The sequence below is a fragment of the Bactrocera latifrons genome, unplaced genomic scaffold, assembly GCF_001853355.1.
Source record: "Bactrocera latifrons isolate USDA-ARS-PBARC rearing strain unplaced genomic scaffold, ASM185335v1 scaffold_253, whole genome shotgun sequence".
NCBI classification, from domain to species: Eukaryota; Metazoa; Arthropoda; class Insecta; order Diptera; family Tephritidae; genus Bactrocera; species Bactrocera latifrons.
The window spans coordinates 392,038-404,259 of record NW_017536108.1 but is presented as its reverse complement, the minus strand read 5'-3'; the positions used below and the strand labels follow the sequence as shown (position 1 = coordinate 404,259).

Genomic DNA, 12,222 nt, shown 5'->3' with positions numbered 1-12,222 from the left:
ATATATGATGACATTGACATAGTTCAGCGAATTAAAAGACAGTGACTACGCTGGCTAGGTCATGTTGTCCGAAGGGACGAAAAAGCTCCAGCTGAAAGTATTCGACGCTGTACTCGCCGGGGAAAGCAGAGGAAGAGGAAGACCTCCACTCCGTTGGAAGGACCAGGTGGAGAAGGACCTAGCTACACTTGGAATATCCAATGAGCGCCACGTAGAGAAAAGAAGAAACGACTGGTGTGCTGTTTTTAACTCGGCTATAATCGCGTAAGCGGTGTCTACGCCAATTAAGAAGAAGAAGAAATCCCAATTACGCTTATTACTTCTTTTTAAGGTACCCTTTCTGGAGAAATCTTGAATTATGAAATAAAAAAAATTTTGGAGCTATCTTTGTTCATACTGATTAGCAAGATATGCTCGGTCATCCTAACCCGCCATCACCCCAACACCCGGTCATCATTTATAAATATTAATAAGAATAAACATTTGAATTTCCCTTTCTGCTACATTTATTATTTCCTTCATCAGCAGAAGGCACTCAGGTAGATTTACTCGTACGAACAAGACATAACCGCATAAGTTTAATTTGGACTGTAATGAAGTGTGGTAAGAAATTTGCTCCTTCTGCTCAAATAATTTTCGTTCTTCTATTCACAAACGATTAATTGAGTTAGGACTTTTTGAAAATCCAAAACAAAAATTATTTCCCACACAAAAATTGTTACTTTAAATAGAAACATTACGACTCACTCAACTTTGAGTTAAGCTTTATTGTTTGGCCGAACAAATATCTACTGTTATACATATGAGCAAGTAGCGTAAATGAGCACTCGCAAGAGAAGTGGTCTACAATTGAGTGGACAGTTAAATGGCAATGCACACGTGTCTGCCAGACAAATTTCACTTCAATGCACGGTAAGTGTGTTCAGGCTTTACTGAGAAAGAGCATGTGACATAGAGAGATGGTGCGCAGTGTGTGTGTTTTGTTGAGTATTAAAATAGATATTTGTGAAAAGTTTTGGGAAATTCAAGCCTTTCGTGTACTTTTACTTCCGTTCGGCTTTTTGCAGGCGACAATTCGTTAATTCATCATTCAATCATGTTTCTTTATCGTTAGTAAAATTTGGCAACAGAGTGAACACTGTTATGTCTGTTACACAGCCAGACAGACAGATGAACATGGCTAAATTGTCACAGCTCAACATACCGATCATTTATATTTGTGGCAACCTCGAATGATCATTACGGCGTTAATTTAATCTTTGGAGCGCCACTCCTAAAATACAACTCTACCTAACTCCTAAAGGCAACGTTATCATATGTTTTTAATCCTTCATTCCTTTTATTATTACATTCTTGCTAGTTCTTAAGTTATAACGAAATAACTTCTTCTGCGATTGGGCGTCAATCATAACGCATCATCTCTCTTGTTCCTACATTGTCTCTGACGCTTCCTTCTGGGTGTTACAAACTTCGTGACAAATTTAATATACTATGTTCAGCGTATAAAAATACACTTTTAGCTTCATAATGAGGCTGCTTACAACTTTTATTGATATTAGTGGTTTTCATTCTCGGCTGAAACTCCGATAAAATGCTCCATATTGAGTTTAATATTTAATTTGATATCATATCATGTGAATCAGAAGAAGTTCCTTTCAACTGCAATTCCGTGGCCAGAATTTGTATGCAAGAGTTTAAGACTTAGTTACATTTCACCAAGCTATAGCTTTGGGCAGGGAGACTCAGTGGATGTCGAGGTTAAAGAAGCAAGATTAGTTCATTAATCATAGTTATTTATACTAAGTGAGCAAATAGGGTGACAGGTTGCTTCAGACGAACAGTTTCACGGTAATACCAAGTAGTATACTATTAGTTCTAGCCCTTTTAGAAAGCTTGAAATTTACAAAAGCGTTGCTGAAAGTTTTGTTAATGTTTATTTTAACTATATGGCTTGCATGTATAAGATTTGACTCTTATGTGTCGCAGGGTCGTGTAGAAGCACCTGTGCGCAATCCTTCGAAAGTTTTATTTAGCTCTCCATTCATTCAAGGTTTGTAAAAGAATCTCGACCTAACCGACTTAAATATGTCCAAACATCTATACGGATGGCTCGAAGATGGACGATGGAGTTGGTGCGGGAATATACTGAGTTACTGAATCTAGAGTTAGGCGTAAAGCATCCTTTTAAGTAGCTGTACCAGTATATATCAAGCTGAGGTCTTTGCTGTTGCGAAAGCCGCGAGGGCAATGAAACCAATGATGGTGTACGGCTAACATCCGGAAACTTGATTAACGTTGGGAAACCCATACATTTTGTAAACGATGATCTCGGCAGAAGCATGGTAAAGAAAAACCAAACCCGATGGAATGAGCTACGTGAAGGGAATCGAATCGGAAGTACACAAAATTCCTATTGGCACTCAATAGAAGAGACTGTAGGAACCTGATGGGAATACTAATTGGTCACTATCTACTTACGACACACGTTCGAAGGATGGATCGAGGTATAGCAAATGACCAAAATTGGTCTTTGTGTGGCTTATTGGCCTGCCCGATTAACCTAATATATCCATAAAATACAATAACAAATCATAATGCCACATGTCACATAACTCGTTACCTTCATACCGAATTAATTTTTTTTTACTGTTGTCTTGAAATTCATTTGTTGTTGCTGACTGTAGCTAGTTTCTACTTCAACATAAAAAACTTAATTGGATATAGAATTTGGGAAAAAGTTTGTCAGTTGCAATTAAAAGAATGATGCTCTTCAACGGATATGAAAACTGACTAAGGCATAGCTGGATGCATTATGATTGATACCGATATTCAGCGTCACCTCTTTATGTTCCCGTTAGTACAATAGTAAAAAAATGCTTCAATTTTTCTGATTTTTATTTATTTCATTAAACATAAACGAATAGTATAATAGGAAAGAGAATGAAATGATTGGCATGAGTAAGTTTTACCCACACAACAAAATAACAAAATGTGAAAGATTTGATTATAAAAAGTACAAATGTGAGTAATAATTTGCGCGCCTGTGGCACAGAATTGCAAAAAATTACGAGGCAATACGGAACAATAGTAACAAAATGATAATAATAATGGTAAAATTTAATAATTTGCATATACACACAAGCGAATGGTATTTATACAAATGGGGCGATGTCTGTAATTTATTTAAGCTATAATACGAGTTTGAGCACAAAAAGCAGCAGCTAGCTTCAAAGCAGAAAGCAAGAGAAAGCCGCGGAACGCAACCGTATCTGTACATCCATTTTATCCTAGCGCTAATCTCAACTACGATTAAATTTGATTTCGAAGCCGTGCAACCTAATCGATGTTCAGTTGTCGGAAGGTGCCCTCCATACCGAACAAATCGTCGCTGGTCTTCGGTGAGCCGGGACGCAACGCTTCGTTGGCCTTCTTGCCCTCCTGCTCTTTGAACCAAGGTGTGTATTCCTCCAACTTTTTCCTCCATTGTTGATTCAATTCGACCACCGAACCAGCTTTGCCGCCATATTCGTCGGGCAACAAGTCACGTGGCACCGCCTTGTATAAGCTTTCGATGTTGCTGTGGAAAGTGATACGATTGCGTATCTTCTCCTTAACGAAGGGGCGCACAAAGTTGAAGATCGTATCGACCAATGGTGAAATATTGAACACATGCACTTCCTTCACCTTCACCGGGTATGCCTCCTGCACAGCAATGAGGAATTTCTTAATCACAGTTGGCGTGAATTTGGCAAAATGATGTGCTGAAGCCAGCGTAGCATCGACAATGAAAATATCACCGGCAATGCCGACTTTCTCCTCCAACAGGCGAATATCGCCGATCATGAGCGCCACCTTGGCGGCATCGTTAATGTGCTGCGCCTGAAAGTCGACATCAATGCCGCGAACGAAAGTGATGCGGCGACCGTTGGGCGTGAGACCAGGTAAAGTTGGGCAGTGTCTAATCATGCGAGAGCGTGGGAAAAAGAACGAAATGAGTTTAGCTGATATCAATGCTGCCATATTGTACCATAAACACTTACAAGTAATCCAAGACCATTGCCAATTCTGGCCGATTAATATCACGATTGGCGAAGAATTCCGGTACGGCATTACGCATTGTATAGTACATGTCGAGCTTCTTTTTCACCTTCTCCAAACTGAATTTGCAGCCACGCAAGAATGTGGCCAAACGGCCATCGTCCATATCCTTGGGCAGATGCGGTTGTGTGTCCAACCATTCGCGTATGAGTTTGATGTCGCGATCGATATCCGATTGGTTTTCAGGTTCGCGAAGTTCTTCACGAATGGAGATGCGTTGTTGAGGTGTAGGCTGGATGAGCATCATCTTTTGGAGAGAAGAGATTGAAAATTGTTATTACTCTCTGATTTTATTTGGAATTATAAAATTATTTATGAAACAGTGTAATTAAAATATATTGCCATAATGGCAAAAGAGAAGAGCAAGTGGAACAAACGATTGGCATAAAGTCTGGTATAAACAAATAAAAGCTATTTGCTATCTTTAAGTCTCCTATAACTGGCATAACAAAATAGAAACCAAATATACAGTAATGAATCAAGCAAATAACTGGTATAAGTGCATAACAATAGAGAAGGCGTGTCGTAGATTGGTATGGATTTGAGAGTGGTAAATATAAAAAGCTGGTCTCAAATCATGATTTTTTATTCGCAAAAGGTTAGGTGTGGTGAAGGGATCAAATAATTTATATAGAAAAAAGGAATTAATATAATCAAGTAGCAGCCAAAGAATGGCATAACAAAGTGGTAAACCTTTAAGGCGGTATTTTGTTTACGTAACATTGGAGTGCCGAACATATATTTTTTACAAACCAATAAAACTGGTGTAATCAAACAGTAGGAAAAAAATTGGTATAAATATAAAAACAACCCTGTCTTTTATACTCACCCCATTCCAGTGTGATAAGTCTAGTAAATTTTGAATATACATATAACTGGTATAATGAAAAACAAGCTAAAAAAATTGGTATAAATAATTGTTTATGTTTTTTATACGCGAATAACGATGTGTGGCGAATCGAACAAATAGTTAATTTAAACTAAAGGAACTGGTATAATAGAATAAAAACTGGTATAAATATAAAAAAACTAACTCTGCCTTATATTCGTGAAACGCTCGAAAATTGGTATAAAAATTAAGAACTGGTATAATTAAATAAAACTTTTTCTAAAATTTCCAAATCTTGACGTGCTGCGAAACGATTAAGTAATTGGCTTAAATGAATTAAACTGATATAATAAAGTTTACGTATATATTTTTCTAAGCAATCGCTAAACATTATTTTTGTTTTCACTAATTAGTGTTTTTCAATGTTTATTGCTATTTTCTACCCACATATAACATTTTCGTAAAGTATTCTGTTAGCAAATTTATATAGATAAATATAACCTGAACCTGTACAGCCAAATTAGTAAAAAAACCGTATTAGTAATAATAAAATATATACACAGAGACAACCTTCAAATTTTGCTTCACAGCTTGCGGCGACTACAGCGAACATGTCTGCACACAATTTGCGCAACATGTTGATGCTAATGTTTCGCAACATAGTGATGTTGGCCAAGCAGACGTTAATATGCGAACGCAATAGTATAAGTGAACTGAGCTGCTTCATGTCGTTGTATGTATGCAAAGTGAATGTATGTTTGTGTATTTTTTCACAAGTGTGCTCAAAAATGTATGAAATTCATAAAAACATGCGGCTAAAGTGGAATAAATAAATATTTACGCCAACCAGAGATGAGCGCTAATTCTATCGGGCAGTAATAGTTCCGGCGGCCGGTATGCAGACCTGTTTTACGCATAGCTAAATAGTATAGTATGCACGCTTGCTTCGGTTATTCTAATATTGTTCTTTAGCTGATGTTGCGTGCAGCTGCGCAACAGGTTTTGGATGTTGCATAATAGCAGGAAGTTCACCAAAATGCATGGTAAGTATATGCATAGTTATATATAGTTGCTGTGATGTTGTGTAATAAAGATTAAGTTAATGAATAAAATATTTTTGTTTAATTTTTTATAATCTTTTATGATTCTTCAATATCTGCGAGCTTGCCAAAGCCGCATTGCCGCCTCGTGGTGACCACAACTTTGGTTGCCAACAGCTTAGCGCATCGAGTGACGCCCAAAGCCGGTATTGATATTGAGCTGTGTGTCAGGCATGCTTGTTTACTTATTAATGTGTGCAAACAACTTAATGTAGCCAGTGCAAATTGGCATTTGGTTTGAGCAATTTTTGTTTATTTGTTTGCAATCACGCCACATTTCCGCTAATTATGCGCAAAACCACGCTTCTGAGTTGACGAACGGAAATCGCTTGAACTCAACACTTCAGCCGTGGTTGGGATGTAATGTCGCACGACAAAAAATTCCAAAAAATAAAATAATTTAAAATAAAATAAATAAAGTTAAATAAAAAAAAACACAATAAAATATCATTTTTTCTTACTTTTAATGAGATTTTTTCGAGTTTCCATGTTTATTATAAATTAATTGTCTTTTGATTGTTCGCAATTTTTTTATGGCAAGTGCGCATGTGCACGTAGTGTATATACAAGTACATACCGTCAACAGTTGCAGTTATTATTGCGTCTTCAATTTAAAAGAAGATTATTTCTCAATTTTGTAGGCGTGGCGTCACGCTTGATGACAACGCTTCGATAACAGTGCCGTTTAATTGCGATACACATGAAAATTGTTTCGGCATGAAATTATTTGTATTTTTAAATTATGATGTAGAGTATAGCGACGCAGTAGCAATAGTAAATTTATTATCAATTTTTGTTTTTTGGCTTTGCTAAGGTTGTCTGGCAAAAATGTTGACAGAAGATGGTGATCGTATATAAGAATAACGAGTTGATGATTGACAGGAGTGTTTGGAGATGTTCAAGAGTAATAAACCCGAGTCGTTTGTGACAATGAATGAAATATGGCTCCATCACTTCACTTCTAAATCCAATCCATAGTCATTTGAGTTGACTGTACACGATGAACCAGCTCACGAGCGTAGAAAAACGCAATAGTCGGCAAAGTTATGGCGTTCATTATTAGGGGATGTGCTTAGAATAATTTTTATTGGCTACCTTGAAAAAGGAGGGACCAGCAGCAGCGACTATTTCATAGTATTATTGGATCATGTAAAGAATATAATCGTATAAAATCTCCGCATTTGAAGAAAAAGGAAGTGCTATTTCACCAAAATACTTTACGGTGTCACAAATCACAGAATATGATGACAAAATTTGAAAAATCGGGCTTAGAATTATTTCCGCACCCACCGTATTCTCCAGATCTGGTAGCCAACGACTATTTCCTGTTCTAAGATCTCCAGAGAATGCTAGCTGGGAAAAAGCAAAGGAAAAATCGTACTATAAAAATGGTATTGAAAAGTTTGATGGTCTCTATTCAGAAATATGTGTCTTCAATAAAAAAAACGAATCGAAATAACAATTTTTCCAGTTATAAAAACAATTGGCTCACATACATAATTTGTGTAAGAATTATTTTATACAGGGCGCTTAAAATACCAAAAGCCCTGAATATGCTTTAAAACAAATTTTGACAACAAAGTCAAAATATCCAACTACTTTTATTTTCAGCATTTTGAGAGGAAACAAAAAATAAATCGCTCGAAATGCGTAAAAACGGGTGTAGTAATAAAAAAATGAGTTTTTATGAAAACAAGAAGGTACTTCTAGATAAAAGTGTGTGAGCAGCCAAAAGCACAAACTTCAAAGGACTGATAGTTATCTGCGAGTACGCAAACGAATTCCAATCTTAGAAACATTCTGTTGCTCTGTGTTTCCAAGAATTTGGAAATCAAAGAACTGTCATAATTCCATTCCAAAATTTGAGAGAACAAAAAAAAAATTGTTATATAACCGCCATTCAACTTCACTCCGCAATCATGCTTCAACTGGCAGGCCGTCCAATCAGCAGTCAATCATTCGATTCATTCATGGTACTGATTAAATAGCAATCAAGCGACACCAACCAACTGTTACAATAACAACATCAACAACAACAGCAAGCCTTCGACTCATGCTATCGTGATGTGTCACTTAGGCAGATTTGTGTTGAACTATTTACGAGTATTTGCAACGCTGTTTAGTGGCTCACAGTTGCAAGACACACCCACGAACAGCTGACAAATTAGTTGTTGTTAGTCGTCTTGCAATTACTAATGCTGGTAGTAGACGCGGTTGTTGCTGGTGTTTTAGTTGTACACGCAATTTGCATAAACACTCTGTCATGCAATGCCAACAACACTGCTGGAAAACAGATTTACTTACATACGAGCCAACTACTGTCGTTGATGTGAATGAACCGCGATCACATACACACATACACACACACATTTATTTATACTTATATATAGTATATATATATATATAGCAAATGCAAAGCATCACACTCACCCACCGTCTTTAATATTGTGCAATATTTATTTGCTCATTTCATTGATATTGACGGCCGTCTTGTATGTGGATTTGCTGTTATACTCTCAATACTTTGGTTAATTGATTAGCATTACTTTGTGAAATGTTGTACAAATGCGTATGGACTTCCAAATAAGAGTTGTGGTGGCTTTGCTGAGCATGTTGTAGTTTCTTATCGGTTTCACTGGACTAAAGTTGGCTACAGAGCAGTTACCGCAAAAAAAAAAAAAAATCTGAAAAAAATCCCAACCGAAAACGTTCTCTTTTTAAACCAGAAACTTCAATTATGCCCACCTTATCTGGCTATTTCTTCTTAGGCTTCAAATAGACTCCGAGTTCTCATAATTTTTTATACTTTGTTTATCTGTAAGCAAGCCTGGTATAAAATGCGTATACGTAAATATTGGTGGCTTTGAAGATAGTGCTTATACCACTTTAATGAGGTATAGTAGTTTTCTACGAGTTCAACTCCATAACTTGTTGTTGCTTTAACAATAATTTCTTAGACCAGCGTTCAGCGCGCAAAGAAATGGCGAATCGAAGACTTAAATTCTCTTTCTCGACATGCTGTTAGCGAGTGGACTTCGAGGGAGGTGGAGTCAGGGAGGGAGGTGGAGTCAGGGAGCACAGATATACCAATAAACTATGTGGCTTGTGTCACTTCGAGAGACACTCCTGTAGATTTATTTTTATTTTATTTACAAATACATACTTCGATTTGAGTTTAAAAACTACAACTTCATTTTAAAAACCAAAATTTGGGGCAGAGCCTTTTCCTTTTTAGGTTAGATATATCATAATAAATAAAAAAACTTCCACGAAACCGTGTTGTAATGCTAAGGCAATTAATTGCCTTGCATCTATCTGCTTAGCAAGACTGTAAATAAGCAAGAAAAGGGACTAAGGAAACTTCAAATGGGAAATTATGATTTCCGATCAGATCTGGATATCCTGTGCTAGATGGAGAAAAAGAAGTGTCTAAAAATATAAAGTTTGTGGTGACGTCAGAAAAGCGCGACAGAGAGAACTTGAAGAAATGAGGGAAATCGTTTCGCTTTTCATAGGGAAGAAAACAAAAAAATTTTAATAGAACGTTATTAGAGACTAATTCGATAATTAAAGAATTATTTTTATACTATGGAGCTTCTGTGAACTCAAGTGATTCCCTATTTCACTTGTTCAGACATTTTGAACTTAATATTACGCTTTAATTATTTGTTTAGCTTTAAACTCTGTGATGCAAAGTTCTAAAACTGAAAGAAAATGATATAGCATAATCCATTTTACAAAAATAGGATTATAACTTGTTTTTTTTGTTTTTTTTTTTGATTTGGTGCTTTCGACATTGCATCGCTTCTGTTTCTAATGTAGTTGAAAAAAGCTTAGTTTCCAAATATGAAATTTTTAAGGTCAGCGAAGTTAATGGGACGCATCGAGTAATAAATTATTGGCAGATCGGGCTATTGTTTTATAAACAAGGTTTTTAAATTAAGCATTTGGATAATTTTTGAAAGAAATACAATTTTAATCTTCTTTTGTTCTGTATTTAGATATTCTAACTACCGACTATGTTGTGAATTTGGTATGCATTGAAAATATTTTTCATATGCAATTGAGATTCTAAGCAAAGAGCTTATTAAAAGTTTTGCAATTGAAGCCAGTATGTTATAAAGCTTTAATGAAGCGTCAGCGTTATGTTGCTTGTTTTGATGTGCAATAAACGACATTTTCGAAGATGGAATGGTAAATTGTACATACAGGTTTTTTTTAGTTAATTTTGAAATCGTTAAAAAATTGTTGGATATTCAATGCGTAAGATTTTTGTAGCGATTGTGGTATAAAAAATAAACAAAAAGCGATTTTGTAGCAAGATGCAAAGTTTTGAAGTATTGTGAATGGCAAGTTAACATATTTAAGTGTTGGAAAGCAACTCCGATATTTGTTTCTCATTTCGCATTATACAAATTTAAATTTATATACAAATCTTTGCATAAAAAATAATGCATAAAGTGAAAGCAGTTTTACTTTTCCTCGTATAAGAGTCTAAAATCTTAAATGAAAGCGTATAAATAATTAAAAAATGCTACCGAATTTTGCGCCATTAAGCGAGCAATCATTTTGTCTCTGGCCAAACTTAGCGCTTTATACAAAATTACTACATTATTTTTATAAAAGTGAATAGAAATAAATTTCGCGCGAATTCGTTTCGCCAACTCAGCAACGGCGAGGCAAAATTAAGCAATTACAGAGTGTAATTAAAAAAATTATGGCAATAATAAAATTTTAAAATATAATAACTATATTTGTTTGTTGTCGTTGCAAACGCAGGCAGCACGTTTTCGCAACAACGCTTTCGTATTTTGCTTTTGTGGTATTTATGTCGTGGAAATTAGTGCGCACGTTCGGGGCTACGACCAATAAATGTGCCTTACCGTTGAAGGCAGCTAACGGTAACGTTGTGCGTCGCTTTCGTTTTCGTTGGAAGCGGCGGATTTGATGGTGCCTGCTATTTGCTGCAGCAATCAATAGCGAATGCGAAGCTTTGCACGCATGTGCAGAAAATGCATTGAGCGGCAATTACAACAACTAAAGCAATACTATTCACCATTGGTTTGTTGTTGTAATGCAACGGCAACAATTTCATGTGGTAAGCGCTTGCAAGATCGCTTGCAACTCTTATTTTGGCGGGGAAATTAGGCAATTACTCGTAAAATCGCAGCAATTACACATACGTATGTGTGTTTATATGTATATATATATATATATATATATGAGATTATGTACATATGTATAAATATATATATGTAATATCAAGTTAATATACTTGCAATAGCATGCGGCTGTTGGCGCGCTTTGCTCCCGTTGGCAGCGTGTAGAATCGCGCTAGACGCGCTTGATCAGTTTGCTGTTGTTGCTATTGTAAATGCACACAAATGCCTTCCAATCACATTTCGGTGTACAAATGCGCTTACATGCAGACTTCTAGCTCTTACCAGTCCGCAATTGCAACTTGATTAAGCTCGCTAAGTGCTTGCAACCTGCTTCCAGCTTTGCACATTTGCTGAGCGTGTTGCTGCCACTAGAAGTTGCAACATCTAGAAACCAGAAACAAACCTGTTTGGTCGCTCTTGCCACAGCATTTGGTCTATTGTCTAATATTTGCCAGCTTTTTGCACCATTTGCTTGTATTTTTTCGTACTTTTTTGCATATATGGCAATTTGTTTCTTTTACAGTTGTTGTGTATGTATGTGTGCTTCGCTAAAGCGCCGTTTGTGTTTATTGACCCAAGCCAGCAAGCATTTGACAAGCACGTTACTTACAACATACTTGTTGATTGTTTATGTTGGTCAATATTTGTCATTCTTGCGTGTCGGGAAGTGGCAATAAAAAGGCAATAAATGGATTTTCGCAAGTTTTGGTTTCAGACGCTCTGCGATAGTTTTGAGGATTACAATTAGCTTTAGTAAGTGTTTCTAGCGCAAGTGTTAATTTATACGTGTGTGGAAAGACAACGTGAATTTGAAAAGACCTGTAGAGTTTTAATTCAGATTTGCACTAATGCAGATTTAATGTAAAACAAAAAAAATGCCAAAGAGAGCTAATAACCGAATTGCTTTACAAATGAAGATATAATAAGTTATGTGAATAAGCTTTTCAACGCGTCGCGGTAAGTTGACTTTGCAAAAGCATTCTCTAGACATAAAATATTTTTTATTATTTTTTGTTTTATTTAAAATTTTCTT

The 12,222-nt window shown here is 36.1% G+C and overlaps 1 protein-coding gene across 1 annotated transcript in view; it reads right to left on the bottom strand.

Annotated features, from left to right (window-relative positions):
* Window positions 1–3,314: 3,314 nt before the first annotated feature.
* The window catches only part of LOC108969472 (alpha-tocopherol transfer protein-like), a 13,015-nt gene continuing 4,107 nt past the window's right edge, over window positions 3,315–12,222 (bottom strand). The window contains exons 2-3 of the mRNA XM_018934216.1: window positions 4,041–4,345; window positions 3,315–3,958 (exon numbers count right to left, since the gene is read on the bottom strand). Of these exons, the coding sequence (XP_018789761.1) occupies window positions 3,337–3,958; window positions 4,041–4,345 (927 nt within the window). The 3' untranslated portion in view covers window positions 3,315–3,336. The remainder of the gene's footprint in view (window positions 3,959–4,040; window positions 4,346–12,222) is intronic.